The 14,935-nt window shown below is 40.9% G+C and overlaps 2 protein-coding genes across 5 annotated transcripts in view; one reads left to right on the plus strand and one right to left on the minus strand.

The window, feature by feature from the left end:
• LOC102513692 (proton-coupled amino acid transporter 2) overlaps window positions 1–4,155 on the minus strand; it is a 62,682-nt gene extending 58,527 nt beyond the window's left edge. The window contains exons 1-2 of the mRNA XM_032477135.1: window positions 3,938–4,155; window positions 2,214–2,445 (exon numbers count right to left, since the gene is read on the minus strand). Of these exons, the coding sequence (XP_032333026.1) occupies window positions 2,214–2,309 (96 nt within the window). The 5' untranslated portion in view covers window positions 2,310–2,445; window positions 3,938–4,155. The remainder of the gene's footprint in view (window positions 1–2,213; window positions 2,446–3,937) is intronic.
• A 118-nt stretch (window positions 4,156–4,273) lies between these two features.
• The window catches only part of SLC36A1 (solute carrier family 36 member 1), a 43,627-nt gene continuing 32,965 nt past the window's right edge, over window positions 4,274–14,935 (plus strand). For 2 of the 4 annotated variants that reach the window (XM_014567259.2, XM_014567269.2), the window contains exons 1-2: window positions 4,274–4,472; window positions 14,064–14,211. In XM_014567259.2, coding sequence (XP_014422745.1) covers window positions 14,069–14,211 — 143 coding nt within the window. In that variant the 5' untranslated portion in view covers window positions 4,274–4,472; window positions 14,064–14,068. The other 2 variants (XM_032477145.1, XM_032477146.1) reach the window with 2 other exon arrangements.

The raw sequence follows: 14,935 nt of genomic DNA on the forward strand, positions 1-14,935 counted from the left end.
CCCACCGAAACCTGTTCCTGCCTTTGTCTTTCTGACTCTGTTAAAGGCAGCTGTATCTTCCCTGTTGCTCAGGCCAAAGTATCTGTCTCCTTTCTCTTATACTCCACTTCCAGTCCATCAACATTTCCAACCTACCATAAAAATATTTTCAGAAACTGACCACCTTCACTGCTTATCACACTTGTCAAGTCATCACAATCTGATCCTGGGTTACTTCAACTGCCTCCCAGCTGGTCCCCCTGTTTCTGCCCTTGCTTGGTTTTTTTTTGTTTTTTTGTTTTTTCTTTTTCTTTTTTTTTTTCTTTTTCTTTCTGCCCTTGCTTGTATCAACCCAATAGACAAAGTATCCTTTTAAGCCCAAGTCAGATCATGGCACTCTGCTGAAACTCCTCCAATATCTTCCCGTATCACTCAGAATAAAAGCCTTAAGAAAGTGGCTCACAGAACACTGTATAATTTTCACCCACTTGTCACTGCTCTGACCTGACGTATTTCTCTTCCCTTAGCTCTTTCTGCTCCAGCCACATTGACGACCTCGTCTTTCTTCAAACAGGCAAGGCACACTCCCACCACATGGCACATGCTATTCCCTCTGCCTAGAATGCTCTCCCCAGAGAAGTCCACGTGGCATGTCTCTTCACCTACTTCAGGCCTTTATTTACCTATCACTTTCTCAGCGAGCGATTCCTTGATTATTTAAAAAGATTGCAACCCCTTCTCTCTGCCCCTAGACTGCCTCTTCCATATTCCTGATTTATTTTTCTCCATAGCAGATACACCTGCTACTTATTCTTAGTTATTTTTGTTGTCTGTCTCCTCCCACTAAAATATAAGCTTCACAAGAGCAATGACTCTTGTCCAATTTGTCATCTGTTGTATTCCTACAGCCTGGCACAAAGATACTCAATAAATAATTATTAATGAAAAAATGAACACATTTCCTTATCTTTAGCCTCTTACTCTTCTATTTGATTCTTAATTTCTGTCATATTTTAGATTTCCAAATTTTAATTTAATTTAAAATTAATTCTAAAATATAAAATTTATATTTCAATTTTTTCTCAGGATATTCTTTTTTAAAGCACATTGTTTTTATTTCATGACTGCAACGCCCTGCCTCTCTGAGGATACTTAGGGCAGTGGTTCTCCAACATGAAGGGGCATCAGAATTACCTGGAGGGGCTGTTGAAACAGAGACTGCTGGGCCTCACTCCTGGAATTTCTGATGCAGTAAGTAAATGCGGAGTGGAACTCCAGAATGTGTCTTTCCAATAAGTTTCCAGGTTATGCTGATACTACTGGTCCAGGGACCACAATCTGTACTCTTATGTTTTGTGTAGTTTCTTCCAAGGTGCTTACATGTGTTTGTCCAATTGATTAACCTTTTAACTTTTACCTTAGAAGCTTTTCTCAGATGTCTGGTAATCTCCTTAAAAATTTTAAACTAACATTTTAAACATAATAAAGTTCACATATTTTAATTGTTTAGGTAATGGTTTTGACAAACATATAAGCCTATGAAGCCATCATCCCAATCAAGATACACCACCTCAAAAAGTTCTCTTGTGTTCCTTTGCTGTCAACCCCCATCCTACACGTCCCGAGCAATCACTGTTAGCCTTCTGTCACTAGATTAGTTTTTGCTCATTCTATAGATTTATGTAAACTGCATCACATAGCATGTAGTTTTTTGTGTCTGGCTTTTTTTTTCACTTAGCATAATGAGATTCATTCATGTTTTCGCATGTATCAGTAGCTCCTTCCTGCTATATATGCCACAATTTCTTTACCAATTCACCTATTGATAAATATTTGAGTTGTTACTAATTTAGCTTTATTAAGCTGTTTGCTGTGAACAGGTAAGTACAAGTCTTTGTGTGGATTAGAGCTAGGACTAGGGTCAGGCAAGCCAGGAAGCCTAGGTCACAAAATTTAAGAACACACTTGCTTTTGTGTACATATAAATGCCAACCCAGTACTTGCACAACTCTAAGAGTGAGTCCCTCCTTAAATTTTCCCAAGGCACCAGGCCCTCAGCCCACTACATATATGTTTCTATATTCTTGGGTAAATACTTAAGAGTGAAATTGCTCCACCATAGGATAGGGATGTGTTTAACTTTACTAAAAACTGCCAAAGTTTTCCAAAGTGGTTGCATCATTGCACGCTCCCACCAGCAATGGATGAGAATCCTGGTTGCCTCACGTACTTACCAACACATGTATTTCCAGTCCCTTCTTTTCTGTTGCCACAGATGGATTGGGGCAAATTTGGCTCATCTGTGCAAATTTTTCTGTCATCCTCATCATCTCCCCTTTCCTTATCCAAACCAGATTTAGGAGAGTTTTTGCTGTTTGTCTTGGTATCTGTAGATTCTCTTTATCTTCTGGCTTTGCTGTAAATAGAATTTGCAGAGCTTTTTTCCTTTTTGCTTTTGTATAGTTTCTAAGAGCAAAAGAATCAAAATGCTTATTTACACATCCATTTTGTACTGGAAATCTTGATATTTCTGAGTAAACAGTGGGAGCAGAAGTGGAGATTTGCATATTGGGAAAGATTAAACATTACTGTGTGCTACTTTCTAATTAGGGCTGCATAATGATAAGGTAGATAGAGTCCTAACAGTATCTGAAAATAGTGCAGCCTTTTTTTCAAGGGTCTCTCTAATAAGGGTGTGGTGGTCAGGTAGAAGGAAAACCTTATTGAAAGTCAATGCATCCCAGGTACAGATGGGGAAGACAAATTCCCACTTGATCAGTAATTCCAACCAGGAGCTGTGATTCTCATAAGCTTTGGCTTTCCTGGGTGAAACATTGGCAGGAGCCATAGAATCAGTGAAATCTGAGTCCAGGAGGTGACCTAAAGGGGACATTTCTTGACTTGGGCTCAGTAGCATTCTAAGCATAGCTCCTGGCACTGAGTAGCCAATGAACTGAGCTGGGGGAAGTCGGGTGGTTCTTCCAGGATGGGATGAAGTCACTGTCTTCATATTCTAAACAGAGCATGAATCTACATCTTTTTCTCTTTCCCTGGTGAAATGAACCAACTGGAGTAGGTTTTTAAAAACATATATATAGGTTATAAACCAGATAGAGATTTTAAACATAATGTAATATATTACAAAAAGTAATAAATGTTTATGAACTAATTTGAACAGTGAAGATTAAATTCTTAAGCAAAACAATAAACACTGGTATTTATGATTCTACATCTTAATACATCTGTACATGTCTATATATAAATATTTCTATAAATACATAGCATAGGGTTTAGAGGACAATACTCACATGCTGGTAACTAAATCTTTGGGGAGGACAGTGAATTTGGAAGAAGGGTTAATTTTCACGGTTTATGTACTTACATATTGTCTAACATTTCTAATAAGATAATGTTAAGGTATCATATAATTTTTACTGAATATTTTAACCGCTTCACTGAGGTATAATTTACATATAATAACCTGCACATATTTAAAGTGTATAATATGATAACATTCAACAAATACGTTCCCCTGGGAAACCGTCACCATGAGCAAGATAATAAACATATTTGTCACCTTTAAAGTTTCCTTATGCCCCTTAATAAGTAACTCTCCTCTCCTGACCTCCCCACCCCAAACCACTGATGTGTTTCCTGTCAGTGTAGATTATTTTTAAATTTCTAGAATATTATATAAACAGAATATTTTTCTGGCTTCTTTCGCTCAACATAATTATTTTTAGATTTATCCATGTACAGTTATTTTAAAATTTAGCCATTTAGCACCTGTATCAATAGTTCATCCTTTTTTTTTGAGTATTCACATAATTTTTAGAAGTAAAATCTGCTAAAAGGAGGAAAGAGTAGAGTATACACCTCAAACATACTGAATTGTTGCCATTCATTTTAAAATGTTACTTAAATCTTCAAAATACATTGAAAAGATATATTGAGTTACCTCACAGTCCCATTTCCGGTTGCAACCACCAATATCTGAGTGAACGTCTAAAAATACGAGGTGATGATTTTTTAAAAAGATGTATTATTTCTCGATTATAAAAGCAACATATGGTCATAGAGACGTACTAAAGAAAATACGACAAGTGTAAAACTGAGCAGTGCCTCACAAGCCCACAATCAGGGCACTCTGGGGATCTCGCGCTCTCCGACGCTCAGCTCGCTGCGCATGCTCCGAGAACGACTGCCCGCTCAGTCCCCACTCTCAGGGGCACCGCCTTCCCCAGAGGGGAGGGGCAGCAGCACGCGGGAGCACGTGACCCAGGGTTCGGCTTTGGGCGCCGGGATCACGTGATGGGGTCCGGAAGCGGCTGCCAGAGCGGCAGAGGGTGGACATGAGGAGGGCTCCACGCTGAGGAGGGCTCCGCGCTGAGGCGGGCGCCGGCTGAGGCGGGCTCCGCGCTGAGGCAGGGACAGGTGGGCTGCTGCGCTGAAGTGGGAGCCAGAGCTCCAAAGCCGGAGCCAAAACCCGAGCGGTGAGTCCGCGCGCTGAGCTGCTGGGCTGACGGCGGGTCGTCGCCTTCTGCCGGACCCACGTCGCCTTCCTCGGGGTGCCGCGGATGCGCCAGCTCAGGCATAGACCCCCCTGGGTTGCCGGTCCGAGTCTCCTCAGCTCCTCAGCCGCTGCTGCGGTGCGGTATGGACACTCCTCCGGGGGATGAGAACTGGAGAATCCCTTGTCCTTCGCGCTGTCTCGCTTAACCTCCCTGCCCTGTTTAACAGGTGTGGAGACTAGGTCCTGAGATGGGAAGGATCACCGAAACGACCAGCTGGGGCTTCTGCTGTGCATAGGTCCTAAAGGGGTCGGTCCTGACGGGCCGGGCTGGTGTCCCGCTCGCTGCGAGAGCCCTGCTTGAGACTTGGCTGGTAGAGGGTCCTTGGGTCATAGAATACCACAACTGCTCGGACTCTGGGAAATTATCTTTTGCAACCCTCTTCTAGGAGTGGTGGGGAAATAGAGGTCCAAGAAGGGGTAGGGGTTGCCTAAGGTCATCCGGTGAGTTAGTCGCAGACCTGCGACTAGAATTCTAGTCTCCCTGAGCTCCCGCTGCTGTTTGCTTTTCACCACACTGCCTCCAGCGGAAAACTTGACAGGTGAAAATGCATCCTTTTCCTTTCCTCTTCTCTTTCATTCCTCTTCCGTTTTTAGCTGTGCATTCCTGCATACTCCATTCTCCGGCTCGGCTTGGCTCTGGGTGTGGTTCCCTGTTTCAGTGTTCAGGATTTTTCTGCAAACTCATCATTCTGTAGGTTTTGTTTCTAACCGTCCTGCAGTTCTGTGTAAGTCATACCAACCAAAATATGAAATAAGAACCGGAACTTATATGAAATAAGTATGCTCCTAGAAGGGTAGGTGGCTCTTAGCTGAGGCTGTAGAGAGCTCTGGCATTAACTTGGAGAATGGCAAGACCTTTGCTCTATTTTTAATGTAGCTTGTCAGATTTGGCGAATGCTGGTAATATTTGGATGGATGTTTTGCAGTTATTTGAGGCTTGCTGAAAGAAGATAGCAGCGTGGTGTATTGGAAAGATCTGAAATTGGGGAATCAGGAGATTTTGTTCTAGGTCTGACACTTACTTTGCAATCTTGGGTGACTTCCATCCTTGCTTGAGTTTAGGTTTCCCAGTCTGTATAGTGATGGGTAAAATCCCTAAGGACTCCTTTTGCTCTGACATTCTCTGCATCTCTGTTTGTTTTCTAATCAGAGAGGTTCCCACACCGCGTGTGTATTAGTATCTGCTTGGCAGCAAGGCTTAATATAGTCGTCCAGGAAGCAGTTTCCCTACTTGTTTTTAGGTTGACATGAAATCCTCCTCTTTCTTCCTGTCTCTGTATTATGTCTAAGCTAAATGCTTACAGCTGAAAATGTTTTTGACTTTTATTATTTTAAATGTGATCAAGGCTCTTTGATTCCTGTTGAGAGCCTCATCTACAGTAATTAACTTAATTGTACATTTAGAGTGTATTTTCTTTGAAGATGTTCTTGAAGTAAAGAGGACACAAAAGACTTGGTCATTCGCTCTGAGTCTGAGACTGGGGTGGAGGCCGTATGCAACAAAGGCTGCTCCAATGTTGATATTAAGTTTCTCTCCCTTTGTTTTCTGATTGTGCAGTTTATAATCGTCTACTCTTAAGTCCCTGTTTTCCCTTTAAAGCATCTATCTGTTTATTCAGCCTCATGCCTGTGGAAGCTTGAAGTGCTTAGAACTGTCTTTGTCTATTTTAAAGGCAATGTGAGGAGGTGGATTCATTATTTTTGTAATGTTCCAGAGACCACAGCTAGGACCAGTGAATGGAAGTGCCATTAGGGAAGTGGGTTTGGGGAGAGCATAAGAACTTTAGAAGAATTTGCGCTCTCTCACATTGTAACACAGAGCATGATGGTCCCTGTCACTAGAGGTCATTGTCACTGGCAATTATTTTGGGAATGTTGTAGATTAGATCGTTGTTTTGGGTAGAGGGTTGGACTAGATAAAAATTTTCTTCTAACTCAGAAGTTCTGTGAAACTCTAGGACTGAACTGCTTAGCATGTGGGATGTGAAGTGGAGTAGGTGGAGCAGAGGACCGTTTTTTGTGAATGCTTTATTTCCCTCCTTTTCTCAGATAACAATTCTCGTGTTAAGTACTCCTGCTCTTTCTTTCTTATTGTCCCTCCTCCCTTCCTGAGTGAGTGTCTTAGTTCTTTAAGGTTTTAATACCTCTTCCAGGGTCAGAGGCTAAAGAGTCATTGCTGTAATGATACGTTTCTTCTTTCCTCCTTATCCTGAAGCGATATCCTAGAACTGGACTCAAAAAATGGACTTTGGTTTCTACTTTTGCTGGCTGGTCCTAATAACTAATTCCAGAAGTGTGTGACTAACCACTAACTCCTAGGCTAGTTTTTCTCTTTATTCCTTAGAGGAAATTCACCTTGAGTCTTAACCCAGGCCTTGGAGAAATCCTGTACCTCCTTCCTTTGGCCAGGCCTCACTGGGTCTGAGCACACAAAGCTAGCCTCTGTTTAATGGGTGTGGGGTCCAGTGGATGGGACATTCTGAATATGCCAAAAGAGAAACCTCATGATACTGTATCTGGTACTGTCTCTTCTTTTATCTCCCAAACGTTTGTCTTGAAAGATTTGTCACCCAGAGCCAGTTCTCAATGACCTCTCTAGTAGGAAAGACTCCTCTGTGCTTCCCGTTTCTGTGAAGTTCGGGAATCTGTCTACATCCCAGTAACGTGGGATGTTCATGGCACATAGATCACTATTTCCAAAATGGAGACCTGGCTCAGCTCTCCAGAGTGATGGAATGCTTCAGCAAGTCCTGAAGCATTTATTTGTGTAGTGACTTCCTGACTTGAACTTCTGACTTCTTGTCCTTGAACTTCTCTCTGGTAATAATCACAGTTGTTACCATTAATTAATCAATGTCCATTATGGGCCAAGCAACATATTTAGCATCTTTTCCTTCTAACTTCGTAACAATATTGTGATGTAGGTGTTATTAATGACATTTTTCAGATGAGGAAATTGAGATAAAGGGAGATTAGGGTCACACGGCTAGGATCTGAACTCATTTACTTTTTGTTATGCAGAATCCCCCCTGCAGACCTAATCCTGCCCCAGTTTTGTTCCGAAGGGGATTTTAGGGAGGGTAGAAAATTTCTAGTGTGTTAGAAAGAAGACAACTAGGAATCTGGTATACTGGATTCTAATCCCTAACTGTTAACCAGCTGGAGCTTTGGTTCTCTCACTACAAATGGGAATTTGGAACTGGTCACCTCTAAGTCCTGCCTGGTCCTAACATTGAGGGCTTTTTATGGTTGTGGGGGGAAAGTGAGTGTGTTTGCTGCTTCAGCTGCTCCAGTGCAGAGCCTGCTGAGGTCAGCAGCTGTTCTGTGGTTGTGCTAGCACCGGATTCTCTCAGGCAGGAGTCTCAAGTTCTGGAATATACTTCCGTGGTAATTAGATGGAGTCCTATCCAATATCCTTTAAAACAAAACATGTGGATGTCAGAAATTTTCACTTCCCTCCCTGTTGACCACATACAGGAACACAGTCTGTGCCTTTGTTCATGTTTCTGGAATTCCAGCAACAGAGAAGAGAACATTTATCTAGAGAATTTGCTGCTTCTCTGGGTTCCAGAGAATGTAATTGTTTCACAATAACAGGTAGCACTTTTAGTCTGCATGTATTACCAATCCATGAACTCTGGTAGGTGGTGAGGCCTGGGGTATACCCATCATAATAAGATCATATATATTTTTTCCTTAGTGTTTTACATATGCCTGTGATCAGGATCATCTAGGAAGCTGATGAAAAATAAAATGCTCAGGTTGAATCAGATTGGACCCTTGTTTGTTTTTCTTCCTTTTAGCGTACAATTCAACCATTTAGAGTGTACACTTCAGTAGCTTTTATATTGAATTCAAAGTTGTGCAGCCATCACCACAATCAATTTTAGGACATTTTCATTACCTCAAAAGAGACTCTGAACACTTTAGCTGTCACCCCTCACCCCTCCCAACTTCCCACCCTGGACTCTAGACAGCTGCTAATCTGCTTTCTGTCTATAGGTTTCTCTATTCTGGACTTTCATATGAATGAAATCATACAATATATGGTCCACTGTGACTGACTCCTTTCACTTAGAATAATGTTTTCAAGGTTAATCCATGTTGTAGCATCTATTAGTATTTCATTCTTTAAAATTGCTGAATAATATTCACTGTATGGATATACCATATTTCATTTATCTGTTCATCAGAATTTTTTTCCCCATTTTTTTGGCTATTAGGAATAATGCTGTTATGAACATTTGTGTATACGTTTTTCTGTGGACATACATTTTCATTTTGGTATGTACATAGGAGTGGAATTACTGGGTCATATGGTAACTATGTTTAGCCTTTTGAGGAACTGCCAGACTGTTTTCCAAATTGATTGCACGTTTTACACTCCCATCAGCAGTGTAAGAAGGAGTTCTCAGGGGGTTGGTGGAGGGTATAGCTTAGTGGTAGAGCGCATGCTTAGCATGCACGTTAAAGAAAAAATAATGATAATAAATAAAATAAATAAATATTACCCCCCAAAGAAAAAGAAAAAAAAAGAAAAGAGAGAGTTCTCTATATTTTTCTACATCTTTGCCAGTACTTACTATTAGCTGTCTTTGATTCTAGTCATCCTGGTGGGTGTAAGGTGATATCTCCATTGTGGTATTTGTTTCTCATTTACCTGATGGCTAAGGATATTGAATGTCTTTTCATGATTTTTGGCTATTTTCACATCTTTGGCAAAATAGCTATTCAGATCTTTTACCCATTTGTAAATTGAGTTGTCATGTTATTGTTGAGTTATAATAGTTCTTTATATGTTCTGGATACAAGTCTCTTATCAGAAATATAATTTGCAGAAATTTTCTCCTATTCTTTGGATTGTCTTTCACTTCTTGATGGTATTCTTTGAGGCATAAACATTTTAAATTTTGATTACATCTAATTTATCTATTTTTTTATTTTTTTTGTTTGTGCTTCTTCTGTCATATGTAAGAAACTTTGCTTAATCCACAGTCACAAAGGTTTATGCCTGTGTTTTCTTCTAAGAGTTTTTATAGTTTTACTTCCTACATGTAGGTCTTTGATCTATTTTGAGTTAATTTCCATATATGGTGTGTGGTAGACTTCCAACTTCATTCTTTTGCACGTGGATATCCGGTTGTCCCAGCACCATTTATTGAAAAAACTTTTTTTTCCTCCATTGAATTGTCTTGGCACCCTTGTCAAAAATCAATTGACCATAGATGTAAGAGTTTATTTCTGGACTGTAAATTCTATCCCATTGATCTATATGTCTGTCCTTATGCCAAAACTGTATTGTCTTAAGGTTACTGTAGCTTTGTATTAAAGTTTGGAATTGGGAAGTCCTTTGTCCTTTTTTTCCAAAATTGTTTTGGCTAATATGGGCCTCTTAAATTTCAAAATGAATTTTAGAATCAGCTTGTCAGTTTCTGCCAAAAGGCAGCTGGGATTTTGATAGGGATTCCATTGACTCTGTAGGTCAATTTAGGGAATATTGCCATCTTAATGGTATTATATTTTCTAATCCATGAATGTTGGGATTTTTTTTCATTCATTTAGGTCTTCATTAATTTCTTTCAACAGTATTTCGTGGTTTTCATGTACAAGTCTTATACCTACTTGGCTAAATTTCCTCCTAAGTATTTGATTCTTTTTGATGCTGTTGTAAATGGAACTGTTTTCTCAATTTCATTTTTCAGATTGTTCATTGAAAGTGTGTAGAAATACAACTGATTTTTGTACATTGAGCTTACATCCTACAGGTTTCCTGAACTTAGTTCTAGTAGTTTATTGTTCTCAATTTGGAGTTGAATCTTATCAGTAAACTCTTAACTAGCTCTCTTGAGAACATTTGAGTATTTTCAAAGTGAGTTCAAAAGTGAGTTTAGTATTTTCAAAAGTATGAGCCCAATAGGTGGGGGAAAGATGCCCTTAAAGTTTTTAATATCAATGGTCTTTGCTGAAAATTGAAGCTGTGTAAAATAAAACAAATATAAGGAGCCATGCATTCATCAAAAAGAGCAAAAATAAAAACAATAAAACCCAGCATTGGCAGGGTTATGTAAAGACAATCATGTTCATATTTTACAAGTGATACTGTATGTTAGGTCCATCATTTGTATGATAAGAGCCGTAAAAAACCTGTTCACCTAGTTGTACTGCAAGAATATGATTTGAAAATTAAAAACTCTTTGTATGAATTTTTTTAATCATAAATCATGTGGTATAAGATAGTCATTGAAAAAAAAGAAAGCAGAAGCCCAAAATCCAACAACTGGGACAAAGTGAAGCAAATTATTTTATTAATACAATGATGGACCATTATATTGTAACTAAATATACATCAGTGTATGCACTGTGATTTAAGGAAGAATATATATGAAATAAGTGTGGGGAAAAACCTTAAAATAATGAGAACATTAATTAATTTAAAATAGTTTATATAAGGGAAAAGAAGAAAATTTGTCAAGGTTATACAAATAGTTGATATTTCAATGTAATTTTGGTTAAATGTATACTTTAATAATGACAACAACTATATATACATTTTTTTTCCCACCAAACGTGCAGACTTTTCTTACTTAACACAGTCTTTTGAGTCTAAATGTCTTATGGAGATTTTTACTTTGTGTTGGTGGGCTACACATGATGCATAAACACTGTTCATTATCCTCAAGAACCTGAAGGACAAGCTTGCCTTGATCTCTTACGTATTACTCCCCTCATTGTGACAGTTAAAAGGTTCTATTAAAATTTCCCACAGGGCAGGAGCAGACTTTCACAGCATTAGACGGCAGAAACCAGGTTTCATCACAGAGCACTGGGGGCAAGGTGACTTTGGACGCTAGCAGTCAGTGGGAACAGCTAGAGAGGAGGAGGCCTTGGTTGCCAGAAAAAGCCATGGAAGGTACTCCAGGGAGTGGCCACACCAACCCGCTACAGTGCTTGAATTCCTACGTAGTGGCTCTCAGGGGACTTCTGCTTGAGTCTTTCCAGGGATAGGGAACACACTATCTCCTAGAGCGATCGCCTACAGCCATCCATTTGGACAATGACTTTGGATAGAAGGGTCTTCCTTAGGTCTAGCCAAAGACTTGCCTTCCTTTACTTTGTAAGTACTGATCCTGCTCCACAAAACGAGTCTGAACCATAGGACTGCTTTTAAATAAAGACTGTTTTTAATCCCTCCCGAGTTTCCAGTTCTCCAGGTTGAACCTTCTAACAGCTTCCGGCCATTCTTCATTTAGCTGGTTTCCATCCCCCTCATGATCTTGGTGCTGACCTTAGGCTATAACACAGTTTATCAGTATCCCCATATAGTGAACTGCCTGTAACAGAATACAAGGTATTGCAAAAAAGAACAATCTGTCATCTCCCTGGGCTTCTCTCTCATAGCACAACCAAGAATTGCATTACCTTATTTGGCATCTACTATTATATCATTGATTTCTGTTGAGCTTATCATCAACTAAAACCCGTTAAGTAGCATTTTCTTTTTCTTATTGAACCTACACGCACAGTTACCAAGCCACATCTTCCACATCCTGCTGTTGTTTATTGGACTTCTGATCTATAGATTTCAGCTTCTTTTTGAGCCATTTTCTTAGTGATAATCTGCTGTGGGTCACTTCAGTTTTTATACACAACGTAGAGAGGCCTCTTTACAGTGTTTAAAATAAATTGAGCGTCTATACCAAGTAAACAACTAAGCGGTTTCTTGGTCGATGGGGAAGAATTGGGGAACTTGTCAGTCCCTGTATTCTGTCCCTCTCCCTCAGTAAAATGCAGGATTCACCTGGAAAGCTCTACTCCTCAGATGCTTTTGGTATGTTAGAAGAGACTGGGAATTAGCTGTTGTTTGCATAAAGAATGACATTAATTGATTCCTGGAATATTAGGGCTGGAGAATTGTTGGAAGACAGTTAAGTACACCACACCTCCCACCCCTGGCCTTTTTGAGCATTTGAAATTGAGATCCTACACAAATAAAGAGAATTGTTCCAAATTACTAAGCAAACTGGTAACAGAAGCAGCTGTAGAAGCCAGGCCTTCTGATATGCATAGACACTAACTTAATCACTTTTGCCTGAATAGCAGCTTTCAACTGCTCATAGTAAGATACTTTGTAAATTTTTTTCTTGGCCCTCTTTTGAGTTTAATTGCCCAACATCTAGATGACTTCCTTGATTTCCTCCAGCATGTGAGTAAATGGTGCCTTCTTAGATATTTAACAAAGTCAGCTCTGGTGGTGGGGCTAGGCAGGATGGTCTCTGGGACTTCTGAGTCTTTACTGGCTTTCTGCCAAGCAGTTTCCTTGTGAGATTATGTGGGGTCCTTCTTCCAGCAGTTGATGGGAGAAAATGAGATCACTCCTGGATCAGTCAGGTGCCAATGGGGACCAGGTTCCAATGGGTCCCCTGGGACTGGACCTCTGGGAGTATTTGACACAAAGCTATTCTCTGGCAGCTAATGTTGGGTGTCGGGTGGAGCAGTGTGTTGCGATGGCTGTTGGAGGTCCTGTCTCCTCACCAGGTGTCTGAGATAGCGCATCAGATTCAGGATGGGCATCCAGCCACAGGCTGGGGGAGAGACCCTTATAGGCAGTCTTCCGAGTGTCAGAAGGATTTTGGTGCTATTACTGGACGGACTGATTTCTTTTTTCACTATCTTAAAAAAAAAATTAGCAAATCTATACAAATAAAAAGGAAGAAGGGTTGTGGAAGGGAAATGTTGAGACAAGGGCTAGTGACAAGCACTTCTCATGTTCCTGGTCTTCCTCTGAGCTGCTTTTAGCTGCCCTTTCTGAGTATTCAGGCTGCTTACAAGAAAGGAGTCTGAGGATGAGGGGACAAGCATCAATAATAACCTCCAAAGAGCATAGGACAGGCCAGGCATCAGTGCAGAGAGAAAGAGAAAGTCATTTGTGGCTCTGGGACCTGGTAGGGTGTTGGAGCAGCATTGGGTGATCCAGAAGGAGTTTCTCCAATGCAGAAGGTTCTTTCTCTAACAAATGCAGAGGAAAAATAGTATGCAGTGAGGAATATGCAGGTTCCTGTCCCCTAAGAGCTTGCTCTTGGGGAAGATGGATGTAGATACAGTGTCACTATTGTTCAAGGTCTAAGAAGTTAGCTCAAAGGAAGAGGTCTTTAATCCCCACCTAAGGAATGAGGAAGGCTACCTAGAATTGCCTGTTTGCATCTTCCCCCACCCTTCCAAGCAGTGTCTCACCTTTGCTCTGTCTAGGTGTGCTGTGGCAAATTTAGAAACTTATGAGTGTGGCACTGTCTGAGAAAGTTGGGAGACAGAAGCCAAGTGAGCTCAGCCCGCCCATGTGTACTTTGTACCTTTTTCACTTCTCTTGGATCAGGCACTCTCATTGTACTTAATCTGTAGTGCGGCTGTCACTGAGCTACTGTGGCAATGGTTGTTTCTGCCCCAGAGCCCACCCCAGGCTTGGAGCTAAAGGCTCCAAACACTGGAGGTCTAAGCACTGACCCTGTCCCCCCAGCTACCATGTCCACGCAGAGACTTCGGAACGAGGACTACCGTGACTACAGCTCCACCGATGTGAGCCCGGAGGAGAGCCCGTCCGAAACCCTGAACAACTTCTCTTCTTCAGGCTCCTACCAGCGGTTCGGGGAAAGCAACAGCACAACGTAAGTAGCCCTCCATCTGCCCTCCTGGGTGGATTCATGATCCCAAGTTCTGCAGTAACATAGTCTCCCTTAGGGTTATTTTTGCTCCCCTATTTTATCAATTCCATACTTTACAAATGAAGGTACAATGTAAGGAGATCAAGTGAGTAACATTGCTGAGGTTTGAGCTCTCTGTTTCTCATTTTTTGTTCATTTCAGCTGTGTCGGTCCCAGAAGGCTTGTGCCAAGTAAAAGCCTGAACATTCTCTTAATATAGAACCATGGGTCATCTGCGCTAGAATCTCAGATATTTCCAAGTCCAATTGGAAGCCGCCTTTGCAAAGTCTCCTCCAGACTTCTGTCCCCATCACCAGACGGCTGGGTCATTTGGTGGAAGAAGTAGGAAGAGGGAGGAATAACTTCTCTTGCACTTAAAAAATTCAAGGGGTTGATAAAGAAGAGGTGATCTGCTTTGCATGCCCTGAGGAGGGCTTAAGTTTTATCCCTGGACACTGAATCCCAAGTTTTATCTGGGCTGAGTTTGCCCCTCTGCCAGTCTGTTTTTCCAAATAGAAGATAAAACTTAAGACCCTCTTATGAAGCTATGTTGACTGTCTGGTGCTCACCATTCATATGGAAAGATTCAGGGGAAGATTTTCTACTCCACTGAGTTGTCTAGCTCAGTTCTGAAACTCAGCAGACCTCTGACATTTTCTCTGGATCCCAGCATCCTGTCTTTTACAGC

This window comes from Camelus ferus, chromosome 3 (genome assembly GCF_009834535.1).
Source record: "Camelus ferus isolate YT-003-E chromosome 3, BCGSAC_Cfer_1.0, whole genome shotgun sequence".
Lineage (NCBI taxonomy): Eukaryota > Metazoa > Chordata > Mammalia > Artiodactyla > Camelidae > Camelus > Camelus ferus.